The 22,827-nt window shown below is 35.6% G+C and overlaps 1 protein-coding gene across 1 annotated transcript; it reads right to left on the reverse strand.

The window, feature by feature from the left end:
• Window positions 1–1,742: 1,742 nt before the first annotated feature.
• LOC121409430 (melatonin receptor type 1B-like) lies at window positions 1,743–5,979 on the reverse strand. Its single transcript, XM_041601365.1, has 2 exons — window positions 5,825–5,979; window positions 1,743–4,163 (listed from the first exon to the last, which is right to left on the reverse strand). Exons 1-2 carry the CDS (start codon window positions 5,904–5,906, stop codon window positions 3,061–3,063), a joined length of 1,185 nt encoding a protein of 394 aa, XP_041457299.1. The 5' UTR covers window positions 5,907–5,979; the 3' UTR covers window positions 1,743–3,060.
• Between the last annotated feature and the right edge of the window lie 16,848 nt (window positions 5,980–22,827).

Raw genomic sequence — 22,827 nt, forward strand, 5'->3', positions numbered from 1 at the left:
AAATTTAGAAATAAAACATGAAAAAACAAAGTATAAAGTACGATAATGATCATACAAAAGAATATAAAACGTAATTTTATTTCAATTTTTCAAAACACAAATATTCAAATTTTCAGCGGCTATTGGAAGAGAAACTTTAAATAATAATTATATTACAGACAAACAGACGAACTACTCTTCTGAATGAAACGCAATACCCCTTCAAGAAACGAAGTATTTTTGCACTGAAATTAATCCTCTTCAAAATATCACAGTGATAGATTGTCCAGGCCAGTGGCATATTTTGAATGAAATATGAAACACTTTTGACCTCCTTGTTTTGCCAAGTGTATTTGAGGAATTCTTTGCCAGTGACCGCGGAAAAAATGAATAAAAAGGCCAGCCCCTGAATTCGGGTCGTTGCTTCGGGGGCTCCAGCGGGCTGGCAAACACAAATGGGAATCTCATAAACATGTCAAGCAAAGCAACGATCAAGGCATCACGTGGAATATCAATGCATTATCAGAGATACAAATTTATTCTGAAGGATAAAAGATTCTCTACGCTACTATTTACCTTATTCCTGCTCTCTTCGATAAGATGCAATACCGAGCCCACACATGCCCAGCAATAGTTTGTATACATATTTAAGAAAACATATTTACAAAATATTTACAAAAACAATTTTAAGCATCATTGATATTATTATTTCAAACATATCCATCTGTGTGGATAATGATAATTTTATTTATGAGAATAATTAAAAATCAAATTAGTTGAAAACAAATTTTTCAGATTATTTGTTATTGATTATTGGTTCAGCCGACACTCTTACAATCGTAAGCCCCGCCCTTGAAAACAAAATGACTGTCCCATTTTTTTCTCTAAAAAACAAACAAATTCATTTGGTGAATTCTTGCTGAGAGGAAGGGCATCTGTTTGAAAAGACACTTTGTTCTACTATCGCTGCTCCTCAAAGAACACCCCAAAATTTTGAAATTTGGAATTTAGTTCTCTTGGCCACTAAACAACTCCCATGTCTACCCAACCCATGTTGTTAGTAATTAGGTAAATTGCCAATTCGTCTATTGCCAACTCGTCCACTCACCACGGACTACTTTAATTTAGTCTAATGTCATTCCGTCCATCAACATTTCTTCTAACAACCATTTGGTCTATTAATCATTTGGTCCAATCATCACTTCGTCTAATAACCATTTCGTCTATGACCATTTGTGATAGTTTGCATCAAAGAATGGAATAAGTTACCACAAAGCTTTAGATCCAGTCAAACACTGCCCATATTTAAAAATTCATGTCGAAAATATTTATTTGAAAGATTACAAAGTGTATTTAATTGAATCTTGACAAACCATATGTATGCGTGTGTATGTGTGTGTGTGGATTTTTGTATGAATTTTTCTTATTTACTATCTAGATTATCATTGTATATATTTTTCATCTCATTCTTGCTGTAATGTACTTTATAAGGGGCCCCTCACACAAGCTCTGTTTCTATGTGGTCCCAAACCTATCATGTATTCTCATTTCTTGTTAAACTATGTAATATGTCTCTTGTTTTGATTAGTTTAAATAAACTTGAACTTGACTTGACTTGATAACCAGTTGGTCTAAATATCCATTTCATTTTCATTCATTTTTGCACAATACATAACTTTTAGTCCAATCAGACCAAATGGTATATGGACTAAATGGACATTAGACCAACTGGTTATTAGACGAATTGACATTAGACGAATTGGAAATAAACCGGATGGTTATCCCCAGGAACAACCCAAGAGATGAAATAACGATTTCTTTGTATCAAAGTGATGTTTTGATTTGAATCATGCCTTGGAGACATGAATATTAGGGCGTGTCCACTGGGAGACCGGTGTATGAAGAGGATCGTTGTCTAGGTCTGATCAAAATATGAATCATTCTCAGACGGGGAAAAAAAATGGATGTTTGTCTTCTTTAAATAGAACATGAATGATAATAGCATAATCCTGTCCTTAATAAATGATATATACATTCATCATCCCATCTATTTTTTTTTCCATCTATAATCCTAATAAAATAGGGCATTTATTAATATATGAGCCGTGGCAACTCTCCTAAAAGTAAACACATGTTGCGGGAAAATTTTCTTTTATTTACAAAAATGACAAAAAAGAAGGAATTCTTGAGGATCTCTGCAATACTATCTGCCAGGAGAAAAGAAATATGCCCCCATCAAGAGGCGGGATGGAGTGGAATTTGAGCTTGCGCCCCTCTGGTTTAACGAGATGAAATCACAACACTGCGTCAATTCAAATACAGTGATACAGTATAATATAGTGACAATTCTACTTCTTTTAATAATGATGATTATTGTACACTTATATTGCGCAATTTCAACAAGTACACTCAAATGCGCAATACGGTAATGTTATCATTATTACCCCGGCTATATAGCCCTGTTGATACATGCGATCTGGCATTCGAGGAATTTCTTCCTACCGGGTACCCATTCACCTCATCTGGGTTGAGTGCAGCACAATGTGGGTACATTTCTTGCTGAAGGAAAACACACGCAATGGCTCAATTGAATCTAGCCCACGTCCCTCAGATTGAAAGACGAGTCATAACCACTGGATCACGACACCCCCACTACTGGACCATATTTCTGCAGCAGCAGCAGTAACGCCTTCTTCTAAAAACATGATAAACCTAACATGTCTATATTTATACTCTTCATGACAAACTGATTTTTGTATCCAAATTTTATGTTTACGAAAAATGTAGAAATTTGTGAGAAGGAAATAAATGTTTATTTGAATTGAACAACAGAAACAAAATAATTGACAATATCAGTTGTACCACTCCTGATACTCAGAATGAAGCTCTAACTCCTCGTCCATTGTCCACATTTCTATACTTTCAACCTTAACTCTACATGTATACACATTCAATCAAATATCATAATGCTGTGTCATGGTATTTTTTTCTACAAAATCGTCTCGTTGTATTCAGTTCATTTCAACTATCATGTGATGGTGCCAATATATTTCAAATACTTGTTCCTGCACGTTGGTTTGATTAAGAAGTTATTGATGACTTAACGGTATGACCACCTTGCCGAAGGATTCTGGCCAAGTACTTCGATGGTTCTGGGATGTCTTGCCATCTGCAACGCACCATGCATCCGAAGACAACTTTGAAGTGCGGGTGCTTCCACGCGTAGATGACCGGATTGAGACAGCTGTCCAAGACGAGCAGAACTGCAGCGTATGATGAGATGTGAAGACCTAGCCTCAACCACGTCCCTTCAAGAAACGGAAGTGCAAGGAACAGCCCGGTATACGGGATAACGCAACAGAAGAATCCGCAGATGACGTAGAGCAAGTTTCTGGTGATCACGAGCTCGATCTGCTTCCGATAGCGCTTACGACTCACCACAGCCGATGGTCGACGGCTGATGACAGAAGACTTGGACCTTGTGATGAGGGCGCTGTTCCTGACGTGCCTGAAGATCAAGAGATAGCTGAAGAGGGTCAGGTTGAACGTTGTCAATGACATTACCGCAGCTAGGACTACATAGATCTTTGCGCTTGGATGAGCGAAATCCCAGATGCAAAGTCGGGTTGACGGATCATACCCCAGTCGACCATGTTTCCCGGACACTTGAGGTAGAACCAAAGTGACGATCGGGTACATCCAAGAAAATATTATCATCGCAGCCAAGAACTTGGTCGAAAATGCGCGTTGGTATGCCTCTTTCGATCTCGTGATGAGTACGAAACGATTGACGCCTATCATCGAGATGGTGATGACGCTACACGAGACGCATGTAATGGCGACCCCGGCAACGATCTTGCAGACGATTTCTGGGAGTGGCCAACCATCTTTGCCAAGCATTCCTGCAACCTGAAGAGGTTGAACCAGTGACGCAAGGAGATCTGTCACGCTTAAGCTGACAACGAAGGTGTTGGTGGAGGTTTGAAGCTTCCGCGACAAGGCTACGGCTAGGAGAACCATGACGTTCCCGGTGGTTCCCGCAACAAACATCACCGTCATCACTGCTGAGAGAAAGTCCCTCTCCCACTCGTCAAGGAGGAAAGTAGTGTTTTTTCCATCCATTCCAACATCGACCATGTTCATTGTTTTCAGTGTGTTCAGTGCTTGGAAACTAGACAAAGTTCCTGAATGTTGACATAAAGGAAAAAGATAGGAGAGATGTAAGCTTGCACGAGGTCATCAAACCAATGATCTACTTCAACACGTTTAAAATGCTTTTTAAAAAGCGACGCTTATATAGTAATCAATACAATTTCCTACAAAACTTTTGGAATGGTATCAAATCACATCTTATCAAAATTAATTCAGGATGCCAGCAGATAATATTCGTCATAAATATTTACAGCTCTGTAAAAAGCCAATGAACCTCTACAAGTGCTCAATTTTATTCTTTCCATAATGAACAATGTCAATCATTGCCGAATCTAGAATGAACTTGAAGGGAAGAAAATGTAAAGACTGCAGGTACCTAAATTAGTGAGTTGACCCACAAAAATGGTATCAATTACTTGTTTTCAAATAGTAAAAATGTATGTGATCTTGGGAGCGAAGCGACAAAGCTCTCCACAACCTTGACAACGGCGTTGTTTGTTTTGTTTTGTTTTGTTTGTTTGTTTGTTTTTGTGCATTTTAAAGTAGTATCCCGTGCACATTTTCATTGATTTTTAATGAAGTTCTGAAATATTTTTTTTAATTCCCCGCCTCCGTTGTGCTCACCCATGAGTAGGTCCTAACATAAACAGAGGATTCGTCTTTCTAGAGCAGCTCAATTTCACAGTGAATTTCTCGACATAATGTGTCAAAGTAAAAATCTTCATATCAACAATAAGTCACAAAACGATTGCAAAAATATATAGTGTGATTTTCTTCGTGTAAAACATCAAATGAAATTTTGATCTTTATTGGAAACAGGAATAGAAGTATACTGCAATCCGTTTCACGGCTCGCGTGTTCGCGTGGTAAATATATTGTAACATGAATGCTGGAATTAGTAACAGAAATCATTCATCACTGTGCTTGACATGAAAAGAAAAACGGCGTACATCGTCTTGAAGTAGAAACAAGAAACTTTTTTTATGAAAAAAAACCCCCGAAATTATCATACATGTACTTACAATGTGCAAATATACATAAGCAAAAAGGATAATGAACAATTAATCATCACTACTCAATACTGTACAGCGCAGAAAAGGACAGCAGATATTAATACAATGCCTTATTAACACTGAGATGACGTTGTTCAAAACGGCTGTATATAGTCGTCACTTTGTGATTAGTCTGTTGACTTTGAATGGAATAAATCAATGACTATTTTGGAATTTAAGTTGTTACTTTGAGTTATTCTATTTTTAGCTTAAATTTATCATTCATTTTAAAGGTTTCTGTAAGTCAACTTTCTACCACCTGACCATATCAGCGTAAAAACCCTGAAACATGTTGGGAGCATGTCGATGATAATTCATTATTTAAGACTAAACCGTGTAAAACCTTCAAGGAAACTTCTCCCGGGAACTTCTTTCTCGCATCGAGTTGATTTTTTTTTAAACATTTATCCTATATCAAAGGAAACATATTTATTAATTTGTAATGTCTCAACTCTGTCACTTGCGAGTTGCCCCAATATTATGTCTCGTAACATAGCTTTCATGAATTATAATTTTTACGGTTCATGGAAACGGAATGTTTTGATTTTTTCCCCTAGAATCTTGTGGTCACTTGAAATATTGCGAAAAATGTAATTTATTACACTCCCGATGACATGGCAAGATGATGTTTTCATACTCACGTTTTTTCCCCGACTTGCAGCCAACACTCCTATCAATCTCTGAAATACTGGAGATGGTCGTTCGTTCGTATAATATCGTCATCAGACTAATAGTAATCTGGTAAATAAAGAATTTTATTCTGGCTTCATAACCTATTAGGTGATATTTTATTTTACAGTGTACCGAAAGTATCTTTGTTGCCAAATGAAAAGCTGAGTGTGATGTGATCACGCATAATGTATCGGATTACTAAGCTTGCTTAAGAAACAACTTGTCATTTTGGAAGGTCGTATTTTTTATTCATTTCTTTCTAATCGGAAATAAACTTGCTTCATTAGCTCGATAATGGCAAGATAAGGTAATTGAGATATTCTAATATCTAAGAAGTTTGCAAAGCCATGGGAACGATTTTTTTACTGGGGGGGGGGGGGCTGGTGTAAGTTTGACAAGCAAGAAAAAGGTTTCACTCCAAACTGAAGGTCACTTTCGTCCCAAGAAATTTGACAAGCCCCCCCCCCAAAAAAAAAATTAAATAAAAAATTAAATAAAATAAATAAATAAAAAATGTAGGTCATTTTGGGTCACATTTCTCCATTTTGCCACACCATCCAGAATTCATGGGGGTGCTGCCTATGGAAACTATATGCACCCAGCACCCCCGCTTCTGCAGGGCCATGGAGTTTGGTCTACTAATCTAGAAATGAAGCCCCAAACTTGGCAGCCTGGAGGAAATAAAGGCTCGTCCTGACACGGTGTAACAACGCTCAGCAGCAAGGCTTGGTCAATTTTGGCATTCTAACCTGATTGTATCATATTCATTATATATATTCATTATTCATTATATTCAGCCGATATACACTAGCGTGATCAGACTCGGTGCAATTAAAGAATATTACCTCTTGCTTCAAAACCAATATACGCTATATTTTATTTAGCAATGCATGCCTATATGGGGCCTCTATAAACATCTGGGTGCGAGAATTACTTATCACACATGATGTATTGAATTTCACACTTGAATGAAAACCATAACCGGATTACTTGCTATTGTAAAAAAAACATGCCATTTGGAAGATTGTTATAATTGTTATAATTTGGTTTATTTATTTCTAATCGGAAATAAAGGAGCTTAATTAGTTCCTTAATGGCAATAGTATGTAATTATGATCTTATCATATATCTAAGTATTCGAAGCAATTTGGCCTATTAACTTCTAGGGGGAAGAAGCCATGAATCTATTGGGTGTTTCATAAAGCTGTTTGGGATTCAGAAGAAAAAAAAGAATGCCTCGGACGTATTGCCAACTTCATTGTTTTCGAAAAAAGTGAAATCGGATTAAATTCTCAAAAATGACATACATTCCCATGTAAATGATAAATAAACATGATATAGATGAATAAAATGATAATGTTCAAGCTTCCAATTGAATATATATAAAATTTAGAATTATTCAAAATCAACAAGATAGTTCCAATTGGTCCGTTGCAATGGCAACGGCTTGTTTTTCCCCAGAAAAAATAAAAAATTTGATTAAAAAAACGTTGTAGAATATGATTTATCTTTGATTTCCCCTAATTTTACATTGTTAAACAAAGATATTTTGGTTGCTATGTGTATAAATTATATCTCAAGCCATTGCCATGGCAACCAAATATTAACTAATTTACAAAAATAACATGGTTGAAAAGACAATGGTCAGGGGGAAAAATCAACTGGAATTGACTTAATCTGTATGCTTAAGTTTTGACCCCCTCAGTTGAACCAAAAATACAGAAAGTGTTCTGCAGTTCTTTATAAAGATAAAACTTTATGTTGCCATGGTAACGCTTGAATTAAATTTAAAAAACAACGTTACAAAGAACCCGTTGCCATGGCAACAGCTTATTTCCCTCTAGAAAGGTAAAAATATTGATACATGTATGATCATCATTCCATTCTCAATAATTTTAAGGTATCGAGATATGTTTGTGACTAAATTTATAAATATAACATCTTAAGTCATTGCCATGGCAACCAGATAACATCTAATTTAAAAAAACAACAACAGGGATGACAAGGTTATGGATAGGTGAAAAATACAATGAAAATAACTTTTATGCTTAAGGTTTGACCTACTCAATTAATTTAGGGGAAATAATACAGTGAGTGTTCGGCATGAACTAATTAGAATGATAAACATTGATGTTGCCTTAGTAATACTTGAATTAAACGATAAATATCAATGTTGCAAATGACCTGTTGCCATAGCAACGGCTCATTTACCCAAGAAAAGTACTAGTTTTGATTAGAAAAAGAAAAAGACTGTATACTCTGATTTTTCTTTCATTTCTCCTAATTTTGTGGTAAGAATTGATATGTTTGCTGTTAACATACAAATAATATCTGAAGCCATTGTCATGGCAACCAAATTACATCTAATTTAAAAAAAATAACATGGTTGACATCACAATGGACAGGTGGAAAATACAATTAGAATTGACTTAATCTGTATGCTTAAGTTTTGAACCCCTCATTTGAACATAAAGTACAGAATGAGTTGCAAAGGGCCCGTTGCCACGGCAACAGCTTATTTCCCTGTAGAAAGGTAAAAATATTGATAAGAATGTAGAATACAGACTTGTATGATCATCTTTCCATTTTCAATAATTTTAATGGACTGATCGAGATATGTTTGTGACTAGATTTATAAATATAACATCTTAAGCCATTGCCATATAGCAACCAGATAACATCTATTTAAAAAAAAACCAACATGGATGACAAGGGTATGGACAGGTGAAAAATACAATGAAAATTCACTTAATGTGCATGCATAAGGTTTGACCTGAATCTAGGGGAAACAATACAATGAGTGTTCTGCATGAACTAATTAGAATGATAAACATTGATGAAACCTTGGTAATACTTGAATTCAATGATAATCAACGTTGCAAATGATCTGTTGCCATAGCAACTACTCATTTTCCCAAGAAAAGTATCAAAATTTTTATTTTTTTCTGGGGAAAAACAAACCGTTCCCATGGCAACGGACCATTGGAACTATCTTGTTGATTTTTAATGTTTCTAAATTTTATATATATATTCAATTGGAAGCTTGAAAATTATCATTTTGTTCATCTATATCATGTTTATTTACCATTTACATGGGGATGTATGTCATTTTTGAGAAATTAATCCGTTGCCATGGCAACGGCCGAAAATGGCATTTTAAAATTTACCTCCAATCTTTAAAATAAATCTTACGGCATATACTAATACTTGTGAAAGTTTCATGCTTTAGTCATAATTTGCACAATTGTTCGGCTAATCCGCTCTACTAATGGAAGTAGCGTTGGTGTATATGGGGTACGCACGACTGGCGACCCTTTCATGTTCGTAACTTTGCGAACAGTTGTATGAAACACCCACCGGAAGGAAATTGGGGCTCGCTCTCAGGGCCCTTGGAACTATTTTTTTTAGTGGGGTGCTGGTGTAAATTTGAAAAGCAAAAAAATAAAAAAATAAACAAATGATAATAATTATGAATGAATAAGAATTCAAACTTGTTTTTCACGACAAAATACAAATCAAATTGGTTCCGATAAATTTGAAAAGTAAAAAGAAAGAAGAAAAAAAGGTTTCCACAACAAAATGGAAATCAAATTGGTTCCGCCGATAAATTTGAAAAGCAAAAAAGGGTTTTCAATACAAAATAGAAGTCTAATTAGTCCCGAGAAATTTGGAAAGCCCCCCCCCCAAAAAAAAAGCAAAAAAAAAAAGGGTTTCACTAAAAAATGAAGGTCATTTTGGTTACATTTTTCAAATTTTACACATCTTTCAGAATACCTGGGGGTGCTTCCTATGGAGAATAATACACGCAGCACCCCAAAATAGTTTTGGGGGGCCCCGGACCATGCTCGCTCTGACATGATGCGACAATGCTCAGCAGCAAGGCTCGACTTTTTTTTGGCATTCAATCTCGATTGTATATCAGAAGAAGAAAATTGTTCCATAAACAATTTTTTTACTTTAAACTGCGAAAATTCTGCAGACCAATCAAACTGTACGCGGCCGACTCAATGAATATGGTGGAAAATATGATACGATGATTGTGCCAAGGCTCAGAAAGTTGAGTTCTTTTTACATTTCAACATTTCATATCGATTCAATTTTCAGGATTTGAAATCTATTTCATTTTCAGTGAGAAACAAGAAGTGACAAATAATTTTCAGAGAATAAAGTTTAGATAAGTCACTGATTACACATTCGTTTGAAATATGGAACAATATTGAGGCCATTGCTATTTCACAATCTTTCTCTCAATCTTTATTTCAAGCGGAAATGTTGACTTTTAAACTATCCTATCATCTATCTACCAAACACAAGTAAAGCTTTGATAAAGACTACATAAAAAATGCAAATGCTTGTTCTAAAACTTTATTTGAATATCAATTTAAAATGAAATGGTGGAAGTAAATTCTTATTTAAAAATTACAATAAGAAAATGAAATGTTTATGCATCTAACATACATCACGTATGCATATATATTTTAATCTTCAGTTTCCGTTCAGTTTTTTTATGTTTTTTTCCATTTCCAGCCCCTCGAAAAGGGAAATAAATTATACAAAACTTTAGAAAACTTCCTTGAATTATTATTCTTTTAAGGTCTATAATCATGTAAAGAGATCGGATTTCATAGAGAGATTGTATGACCCAATTATAATTACACGAAGTTCAAGTGAACCCCTACATGTCATTACGATAATAGGGTCATCAATTTAACTTTTTTAATATGTAATTTAATTACCTCTTTTTTTCGTAAAAAACAAAATTTACTGTACTAAGCTTGATTGACATAACGGAGGCATGCAGTCTGCGTGATCAAATGACTATGCGGGTACACTGCAGTGGCCAGTATAGGAGACAAATGAAAATGTTTTTAATTATTAGAAGGATAATCTTTTAATGACTGATATTTTCTGTCACGCAAAGCACGCAATATTCATGATGATTACTGATGCGAAGACTGTACTGCTGATTTGTTGTGTCTTTGGATTTTATTTGTATATAATAGTTTTATTTGTGTTTACATATAAGTACACATTATCTACCCAATTATTTATCTATATTCATCCATTCATTTGGTTTTTATATTCGTTTATATACTTCTTTCTTCTCCTGATATGCCTATCCATCCATCCATCTATCTATATATCTATCCATTTAACTATCCATCTACCTATCTGTCTATCCATCTAGCCATTCATCCATGTATCCATCTATCTCTATCTTTCCATCCATCCATCCACCCACCCATCCTCCCATCCATCCATTCATTCATCCATCCAACCCTCCATCCATCCATCCATCTATCTATCTATCTACCTACCTATCCATCTCTCTATCTGTCTGTCTATTTTGGTTTTTCAATGCATTAATACATTCATTTCCTAATCATTTGATGCATTTACTCATTCATACTATCATAAGAAAGAATATCTGTCGTGTATGTTATAAATTGCATGATTTCAGAAGGCAATATGAGTTTGATTGTGATAAGATATAGGCAGTGCCAGTATGAGCATGGGCGTCAATCCAAAAGGGAGGGGAGGGGAAGGGGCACGTCACCCCGAAAATAAAGATTGGGGGACACTATTATGCTACCCCTCCCCCTATTCCTTAAAGCATTTCCCTCTGAATGATCATTAGATTATATAATTCATCAATTGTAAACTGCTGTGCTAGTTAGAAAAACTTAAGTTTTTTTACACACTATGATTTTTTTAACATGTATTTATCATTTCAAGTCAATGAATTGTTTTACATGTTCATATTCAATAACTGTTAATATTTTTTTTTAATATAAAAAACAATTCAGATATTATACATACATACATGCAATTACAATTTCAGGGGGTCTTTATTATACAAGCTCCGCTTTTCAGTTGGTCCTCCCTCCCTTTCAATTTATATATTGTTTTGATATATACTTCAAATGTGGTTATATGTTACTATGTCAACTGTATAATAATTGTAAACATTAACAATTGTGGAAAGTGGAAAATAAAAACAATTGACTTGAAAAAAAAGTTTTGGATATCATAAAATGAGCTCAATCTGCAAAATAGATCATGACTTTTCTGATTTTGTAACCCTCGCTACCATGGCTATATACACTCGTCCCTAAGGTTGGTTCAGGTCACATTCAATACCATTCGAAAATTAAATGATCATCCATACCTGATTTGCGACAACGCGCATTTTTGACCGACCGAAAAAGGCAAAGACCTTGGCCCGTATTCTGAAGACAGGTTTAACTTAGACCATGGTCTAACTCTGTGTTAAAATTATGGGAAGCCAAAAGTGTCAAAATATTTATTCAGTTGTATTATTCTTATGTTTATTGTACTCTTTCGTGATTCATCTATGATGAAGACAATCATCATTTTATCCTTCCTAGACAATTATGAATGATTTGAGAGCCAAATGAGCTGAAATATGACATATATAATGTTAATGATTTATGTAACAATTGGCTATCCATACTTAAACCACAACTTAAAACCTGAGTTTAAGTTAAACCTGACTTCAGAATACGGGCCCTTATAATTAACTTCAACTTGAGAAGTGCGCAACCTTTCTTCGACAACTTGAGAAGTGCGCAACCTTTCTTCGACATTGAAAGTACATTGATAACCAGTATGCAGATATAGTAGATGCACGGACCTTGCTTCGTGAAATATGATAAAAGGCAATAATATTTTGTGATTGATTTAATTGGATGTCTATAATGATAGCGCACAGTATATAAATTGTAATCAATTGTAAATTCTATTTTCTTTCAACAGAGACCCCTGGATGTGTGTATCCTGTTATCATGGTTATCACATTGCATAATTATCTTACCGGGTTACAAAAAATATGTGCACTGCAGTAGCAATCAATCATTGTTTACATCAAACAGAACATTTAATCTTATATTAGCTTTCAATAACATATCACGTAACATTGACGAATTAAATAAAATGGGTGACATTAGATGCTTGGTGATAATCATCTTCTAGGATTTTGCCGTACAACTGACGACAATTTATCAGAATTAGAATAATGTTGCGGTCGGTTTTTTTTTCTTCTTTTTTCCTTCAAATTACTGATTTTTTTTCTTCGAAGTACTGATGTTGCAGGGTACGTACTCTATGCAGACTGTGTAGCGACAGATGAGAGGGGGGGGGGGCTGGGAGGGGGCATGGGGAGGTGTGGAGGGGTTGTTTTAGACCCCACAGTTGAGCATTTGCCTCCACGGGATACCTAAACAAATCAGTCAAAATGACTAGTTAATTGGGTCAGTTGGGTGCAACTGTTATTCTAATCATATTCTACTAGAACAGAGTTATTTCTGACTAGAATATACGTCAGAAATGTGAAGCAGTTGCACTACTGATCTAGTCAATTTGACTGATTTGTTTTTAGACATGTTATAGAGTGTATAATGTGGATTATTGCATACGCTATGGAGATATGGCTCTATGCTGGGCTTGGAATGAATTTTGGAAATAAGAGAAAAATTGGAATGGGTCTGGATAGAAAAGAAGGGTTTGATTCATTCATCTTTTCTTGTTTCCTCACTCTGCACATGACGGAACGGCGCGTGGAGGCTATGGCATCGTGGTCTGTAAACTAATGGCCCGTATCTGAAGTCAGGTTTAATTTAGATCATGGTCTTACTCTGTGCTAAAATTATGGGAAGCCAAAAGTGTCAAAATTGTTATTAAGTTGTATATGTTTCTTATGTCTACTGTGCTCTTTCCTGATTCATCGATGGTGAAGACAACAATCTATTTATACTTCCTAGACAATAATGAATGATTTGAGAGCCAAATGAGCTGAAATATGATATCTCTACCTTTAGTGATTTATGTAACAATTGGCTATCCATACTTAACCCACAACTTTAAACCAGAGTTTAAGTTAAACCCGACTTCAAAATACGGGCCATATAGGGCCGGGGTGAATGTGCTGTGAAGTTTCAAAGTGAACCTCAACTTCCCCCAGTTCAAGTGGTTTCTTGTCGTTCCTTTACGCACAAGGGTACACAATTTAACTTACCCTTTGTGTATTTGTCTCTTCTTTTTAATTAACTAGTATTCACATCACAGATTCCACTTTAGCTTTGCAGTGATAATCAATACATTATTGCCACTGATTAATTGTTTTAATAAAGGCCAGAACCAGAAACTACAAAGAAGCGCCAAGGATATCCTTCAGTCGTCCCAAGATCATCTTTCAACCGCAGCCACTTCTTATACCGACTTACGGTCTACAATTATCCATTATTGCTTATTGTTTTTTGTAAATATTAATGTAAATATCCACTATTAGCATCCGCATTGGGTGCACTTTTGATTTATGTGTCGGGTTTCTTCAATATAATAAGAAAATCCCGCAATACAAGGAAGCATCTTGAAGACCAATTCAAGGGCATCTTGAAGATGTAATTGTCCCCAGGGAATTTGTCCTTCGTATATCAAAGAGGAAATAATACCCAATATCGATCATAATTTGAAGATGTATGTTCCTTTTGCTACAAGAATTCTTTCTATTCCAAAACCATGGAGGAATGGAACAAACTCCCTAGTGCCAAAGTTAATATAAAAGTCTCGAATCTTTTAAAAATGCCCTAATGTAACACCTCATCAACCAAACTTAATTGGGGTGACGAACCAAGCGTTTTCTCTCTCTCTTTCCTCTTAAGGGTTAAGACATGAACAGTGATTGGTGTGGGACTTTTTTTATTCAATGCTTTTAACGTTTTATTAATTTTTGTATTTACCAGACTCAGACTCGGACACATCAATCATGTCAATGGACGAGAGACAAGGTGAGGACCTAAAATTGGTTAGTGTTCCGGTAGCTCACTACATTTTTCCATTAATTCTTAGTAGTCATGGTAGTTGGGTTGAACCAGGGACGTCTCACGTCCCTGGTTGGACGAATCGTCAACATCACGACCTCTACAGAATCTAATACTTAAAGTTGATTAACTATACTTATTATGATACTTTCAAACCTATTCATTTTGTTTCGGTAATATCAACAAGGATAAATCACTTTCAAACGCATCTTGGAGGGGTTAAAACGGTTCATTGAAAATTTGTGTATTCTTTAATATGATACCCTTACTCTATAAGAAGAAGAAATAAAAGAAGAAAGAAAGAAACAATGAAAGAAAGAAAGACAGAAAAGAACTAACCAAAGAAAAGAAATAATGACAGAATAAAAGAAAGCAATGAAGAAAAAATGACAGAAAAATAAAGACAAAAAGAAAAACAAGAACGAAAAATGAACGAGAAAAGAGAGAAAGAATGAAAGGAATGAAAATAGGTTAAAATAAATAGATAAATGAATAAATGAATAAACAAATGAACGAATAAATGAATATGATTTATGAAAGAAAGAAAGAAAGAAAAAAAGAAAGAAAGAAAGAAAGAAAGAAAGGAAGGAAGGAAGGAAGGAGGGAAGGAAGAAAGGAAAAAGAAAGGAAGAAGGAAGGAAGAAGAAAGAAAGAAAGAAAGAAAGAAAGAAAGAAAAAAAAAAAAGAAAGAGAGAAAGAAAGAAAATTAATGTTACATTAACAGACAAACATGTATAAGACCAAACAACTCGTCACTTTATGTTAATTGTGAGAATCCAAGCTTCTGACGGCTTGGTCGCGCTCCACTCATTAAAATGCGATCAGGAAGGTGGATGATTGGCTAATCGTGGATGCCTGGCAAAGATAAAAACAGCCCAACACATATAAGAAGAAGACTTGCCAAGACCAAACTCAAGGATCATTAATCTCCTTGGTGACTGATCATGGAGACAGAACATGGGGTGTCTGCAACTGTCATTTGCCTATTCTTCCGTAAACCTTATTTTCTACCTCAACTTATTGTGAAATCGCACTTGGCAACTTGCTAAAAAGAGGATTAAGCTATAATCAACTAAATATTTTATTGAAAAAAAATAAGATTATTTTATTTAATGCATGCGCATAAAGATTTCTGATGATGTCGATCCAGTGGTAGCGATTTAGGAAACCACTTTTTTAAGTTTTATAAAACGCATTACTAATACCGTAAAGAAATAGTGCATTATTCCTCAATGCTAATGCCCTCTCTTTTACGCGACTATTTTCATATAATTGATCCGATATTCCACCTCGACCCCCACAACTCCCCCTCCCCAATCAGCGGCGTAATGACATGAATGAGGCAAAAAAAATTAATAGGAAGCTGATCTTTAGATATGGTGCACCAATAATTTGCGAGCGACCCCCCCCCCAAAAAAAATAAATAAATAAATAAAAATAAAATAAATAAATAAAATAAGATAAATACATTAATAAATGAATAAAAAAACAACTAAATAAAAAAAAATCAGCAAATTAAGATTTTATCGGCAACTTTTAATGGAATTTCAGAAACCGTGATGTTGAAAAGTACAATACAATGGATTTCCTTCAAATCCCCAAACACACCAATGCTGTGATTATTTTCTATATGGTGGGGACAGAAACCCCCTTTGAAACCCGTTAGTACACCCTGTGCTCATCCATAAACTGTTTGGATCTATCCTGTCTGTCTCACACTCACACACTCTTTCCTAATCCTCTCCGACCATTTACTTATTTCCCCACTTTCCTTGTTCATTTTCTTGTTCCTACCTCCCAGTCCCCTTCATCTGTCTAGGTTTGGTGTCGATCCCATCGAGAAGGACGAGAAATGAAAACCCATCATCATCCATCATCCGGATTAATTCATTTGAAGGCTCGAGCTCCTCCATGCCTTACATTCGTCACATATGCACTTGTAAAGTGGTGTCACAGACGCAGTCACTCACACAGACAAAAATATACTTATTGTTTTATTTTGTAAGTGTGGCTGCAACACTGTGCATCATTGTGAGCATGACGAGTCCAAAGATACAGTTGGAATTTGTAGGCAACCTAAGAGCAGACCGTCAGGCGAGAGGCCCCCTGAACGCTCTTCTCGTCACCTTTTCTGCATCGGTCACTGTTACGTTCAGATAATGTAAACGCTTATTACTTGTAATATATACGTCATGGACGCGAAGCGCCAATTTTAAAACACTTTAGGGAATGAACCTGACCAACATCTCGGGCCTGTTGCAGAAAGAGTTGCAATCATCGAAACTCTAAAAATCAAGCGTACCTCAGTTTTTCAACCAATCAACAGCACGCGTTTGGACTTGCGATTGATTTTTGACCTGCGTTTAAACGCAACTCTTTCTGCAACGAGCCCCTGATTTTGCATTGTTGTATTTTGCATTTAGGCCTTCTTTGAAAACAATGCGTCTCTATAGGCTAAACTAAACTATCTTTATTCACGCACGCAAAAATGGACAAGATTTCATCTGTATAACATGTTTTGCACGCGATGTCATTCAAAATCATGACATTTTGAAGGGCTTATTACGATAATACACGATTACCAAAGAAAAATGCAAATCACAACAATACAACTTTTCCATATTTTCCCACGGACTTCAGCTTTTCCTTATAATTTGACGGCCATTCTTTGAAGAATACCACTCCCATGCAAAAATGACAAGAAAAGGATGGCATTGGATAACAGTCTTTTGAGTGTTAGATCAACAATGTTGATTCATATTGAACAAAAATTAATGCATGGTACGTGATTGATTGTAGGGTTTCAGTTTGTTGTTCATATTCATCACGAACCACTTGAAAGTACAGTACCATTTAGCATGTCTAGTTCAAAACAAATCAACAACCAAATGATGCACTGCAGAGGTTTACATACACTGAAGCCCCGGGGGGGGGGGGGCCACTTACATTGACGAGTAGATACCATGCGCGACCAAAAAAACACGTAAAAAGGATGTCCTTTTCACGATAGGGCACGTTACGTACGTAACGTGATAAGGGTGTCAAAAACACAAAAATAATGAAAAAAGGGTATCTATTTCGCTAGGAAAATTACGTGTTTAGGGTCGAATTTGCAGGGATGATAAAACTAAATTAAAATGTTTTATAAAGGGTGTCCTTTTGCCCCAATACTACGTGTTTAGAGTCCTATTTGGGCGAGGTGTAGAAGGTGAGGTCGTACTAAACCCAATAAGGTAAAGCCAACCACCGAAGGACTCGTAACAATAAAACATTCCTGTACTTGTTTAGGGGTTCATTTCAGGGAATATTTGCCAAGAGTATCGTTTTGTTTCCAATACTTGTTAAGGGTAGTGTTTTCAGAATATGGAAATTACGTGTTTAGGGTGCTTTTCGAGACCCCATGGTCGCGCATGGTATCCACTCGTGAATGGAAGTGGCCCCCCGGGACTGAAGCGCATATTATGTTCTCTATAGGAGGTGACTGAATCATTGGCGAAAAGTGAATGCAGATTTGTCCAAAAGTGCGTTGCACTGTATACTATCTTTTGAAAAAGATTTTAATACGCGCACATTACACACACGCGCGATAACGTTTTTCAATACATTGTTTACGGTATGGTATATAAAGCGAATAATCAACATTTGCCTTAAGTGGATGAGAGAAACTATCATTACCTCGGTGATATGAATGTAGACGCTATATCTACATCGATTATTGCCTCGGATAGTAAAGTTTTGACCTTATTCTCTCTAACCTGAGGTAATTATTTGCTAAAGAGATTATTAGATAACATCTCTTTGCGCTTGCAAGTAATTTCCATGCCTTTATAATACCAGGTATACCCATGAGCTTCACCTGGGTCGGGCGCGGCGCGTGTGAATGCCGAATGAAAGACGTGAGGCAGAACCTGATAAACGATCATGTAAAATGAGTCTGTGTCACCTGGGGCCCGTTGCAGAAAGAGTTGCGTTTAAACGCAATCCAAAAAATCAATCGCAAGCCCCAAATGCGTGCTATTGATTAGTTGAAAATCAAGATGCGCATGATTTTTAGAGTTTCGATTGATTGCAACTCTTTCTGCACGGGCCCCAGGTCATTAAAGGTGGTTTTGAAATCCATTGGTTGAACTATAATGGTTTATTTAGCTTTCCTGTATAAATTACGCTTAATTTACCGCGTATATTTAAATATGATGCTCATTGGCGCTTCGTACACAAAGAGATATTGTAACACAGAAAATGCGTGATCTTTTTAACCAAAAAATTATTGAAAAGTTAATATTTTTACACAGCCACTTGTTTTCCTTGACAAAATAGTTGAATGATCTTTTCATTTTTATCTGGCATGTTGTACACGATTCTAAAATAATGATTCCGAAGTAAAGCACAAAATTTTCCCGCGTGTGAAAAAAAAAATGAGAGAAAGAAGCTGATCACTAAACCATCTGCACTTTTAAGCGAGTCACTTCTAAGCACATATTGAAGAAAATCAAACTTTTGATTGCTCTGTGCCATTTCCTGAAACACTATCTCTTCCTCAGCTCTCACATGTCTTATGATTAATCGATAAGTAGTTTCGGTGTTCTTTTTAGATGTAAAATTCTTAAAGGACACTGAAAATCTTAATAGAAAGTCACGTTCTAGCGTTCTTTTTCTCAATTTACCAATCTCCAGTATCTGTCTGTTGTATCCAATTAATGTTTTGCTCCAATTTGTTTAACTAAGCCTTTTCTTCCGTTTTAATTCAATTAATTTTGAATAACATCGCATCAATTCTCAAACAAATCATTTAAATATGTCTATTTTGCATGTCCTTGCAAAGAAACACTAAAAAGGAATATTCCAATATCACAGAATATAGTTTTTTTTATATTAGGAACATTAAATAAAGCGAAAGCCTGTTACAATTGAGAATTTGAATTATCATCAATATCATGATTATGGTCAGTGCATCTTTGCCGTTTTTTCTCACGGTGAATTATATAGGGCCTACTCCTTCTCATCTGTTTTACTCCTTCAAAAATATATCGGCGTCGTTGGTTTTGTTCGTGCGGCTTACAATATCGGGCAAGGTCAATATTACACGCGATTTACAAAATTTTCCCAACGCAAAAAACAAAGATTTCGTCTTAACTCTTATGTGCCAGAAGAACTGAATCTCTCTTGGATTTATTGTACTATTTGGTGCCTATTGGCGACACCAATGTGTTAGGAGTTAATATTTTCCTATATACCAGAATTTAACAGGTGTAACTATCGTTAAGCCCTCTTATCCATTTTGAATATCAATGTAAAACTCATCAACTCATCTTAAACGATATGGGATGTTCCAGGTCGACCCTTCTAACTTGACTCCATTAACTAAATTAATTTAGCGATCCCTGCAATAATACGAATGTACCACCCCCCCCCTTGCCGGTAGGAAAGAGGGCGAGGTGATATTGGTATAGTAAGAGTACCCACTGTCTGCGAATGAATGTGTAAAGAATTTAACACTAAATATTTCATCATGTTCATAGGTCTAAATGAATGAAATTTTAAATTGTATACACTTTTTTATTCGACTTCAACAACGGTGGTAACCAGACTGTCTTGTGTGTGTTGTTCATTCACCCCTATGTCTACCCCCTAGTTTTATGAATCTTTTATTTTCCCGACTTTTTCAAATTTTCATCTCTAAATCATCTGCATTTCAGATCAGACTGACAAAGATGACCTTTCCCAAGGGTAACCTTGTAATTTCTTTGACTTTCGAAAAATCCCGTTTCCAGATATCTGAAGTATATTTTACTTAACTGTATGAATTGTGTATTCAAAAATGAAAAAAAGAGAAAATTGTGGATTTTTTTTAAAAACAGAAATAACATATCAATATTCACGTGATAATGTGCATGTATATGTATAATCGAAAATAGTTGGTATAATAAATCGATTATTACAACATATGTCATGATGTAAACAGACAAAAAATAAGACTTCGAGGAGAGTCATGTTGAACCGAGTCATTTCAAATTTTAGACCTTTAATTTAGAATCATATATAAGAACCAAGTTGTTATAAGAAAACAGGTTGTCTATCAATATAGCAACAAAAGTAACATTATACTTTAATGAATTACAGGTAATAAGACTCAAATTGACAATAAGGAAGCATTAAATTACATAACACAATTTATGAAGCCGATAATTGTAGAATGAATTTTCTTTTTAATATGTTTGAAAATATTTTAGGCTTCCGCCTGCAATACTTTGTAAACTCATAACATATATGAATTGAAACATCAGTCACTAAGATGGACCCTAAATATTCAACGAAATATGTAGGCAGTTTTCAGTATACTATTGGAAATTGAACATAATCAGCTAATTACCTGTGTCATGAGTGGTTGTATGTCTTGTGTTCCCTTGGTGAATATTTTAATACTGTAATAAGTCGTTTATTGCTTATAAAAAAATATTCATGCAACATTTCCAGAAATATATTTGATTGAAACTGTGACTCATATTGATTTTTTTCGTCTACTTTGACAGCCAGTTCTGGCGAAGTGATTGCTGTTTGCCAAAAATAAACGGTTTTATCATTAATAGCTCCATGGTTTTATCTAGCTCATAATATTGCGTTTTTATCATTCAAATACTTCCCATCGGAGCTACGGGCAAAAGCCTTATAATGTTGTTGATCAGTTCAAAACTAATTGTCATGTCTGTTTGTTCAGCTTCAAGCCGTCCTCTCTACTCGGAAGCATTGAATTGCCCTGGACGGAACCCCTCTCTTAAGTCAATTACACATACAATCATACATTAATATCCTCGTAAAGAACCCTGAATATTACATCTCTTGGTCCTGTACTTTCTTTATTCTTCGAAATCTTTGAAGACAGCCAGAATGGACTTTTATCCTGCATGTAGGTTTACGATGATTAAGAGGGACAGCAGAGAATTAAAGGAAATTGGATTTTGTAGGGTTGAGAATGTCACTTCTTTTCCAGTCGCTTTTCTACTCGCTGACGGAGAACTTAGTGAGACAAGCTTGCATCATGTTGATACGGAATTTTTGGTTGTTTCGCATCCATGTCAATATTTTTGCTTTTTTTTTGCTTGGCATATTTTATTCTTTTTTACTTACTGCCATTCAATAGGACTCCCTTTTCTCATTCCATTAAAAACATATGTAGACTTAACTCGGATATCAGTTCTACAAACTTCTCACATAGCTAGCGGGGATCCGGGGAAGTGGGGGGGGGGGGGGGAATGTGTGCACGGGGTATGTGCACAATTTCTTTCCAAAGCTAAATGCAATTTATACCATGTGATGAGTATGAAAATATAGCCATCCGTCCACAGCCCCCCGTTCCCTTTTTTAGATGAAAATTTTGCTTTTCATCATGTTCAGTGCTTTTCACTTTCTTCTTCTCACGACATATCACGGTATACACCTTAAGTTATGAACAAAGGTGGTTCAGTGCCAAAATACAAATATATATAGTCATCATTCGCTGCTCACCATAACCATATTACAGACAGAGTCGATGGCCCGTATTCTGAAGTCGGGTTTAACTTAGACTCGGGTTTAAAGTTGTGGTTTAAGTATGGCGAGCCAATTGTCACATAAATCACTGACAGTAGAGATATCATACTTCAGCTCATTTGGCTCTTAAATCATTCATAATTGTCTATTAAGTATAAAAAAAATTATTGGCTTCACCATCGATGAATCAGAAAAGAGCACAGTAAACATAAGAAACATGCAACTTAATAACAAATTTGATACGTTTGGCTTCCCATACTTAAACCACAATTTTAAACCTGAGTTTAACTTAAACCCGACTTCAGAATACGGGCCGATGTATTTATCATTTATGGCGACAAAACTTTGATTTTATCAATTATTGAATGATTGCATCTTCGCCGTTGTATGACTAAAAACTCCCTTTGGAAAATAGGGGCCTCGCAGTTCACCCAATTAAAGTGGAACCTCTTTGGCTTCCAAAGAGTGGGAATAAAATGAGCTTGGATCGTTTGCATTTAGCAATGATAGAGATCTTCATACTGATACATCATTTGCATTAACTTATACAATGACAACTCCCTCCTAATTAAATTCGTCCATTACCCCCCACTCCCTCACCATAC

Source organism: Lytechinus variegatus, chromosome 2 (assembly GCF_018143015.1).
Source record: "Lytechinus variegatus isolate NC3 chromosome 2, Lvar_3.0, whole genome shotgun sequence".
NCBI lineage: Eukaryota > Metazoa > Echinodermata > Echinoidea > Temnopleuroida > Toxopneustidae > Lytechinus > Lytechinus variegatus.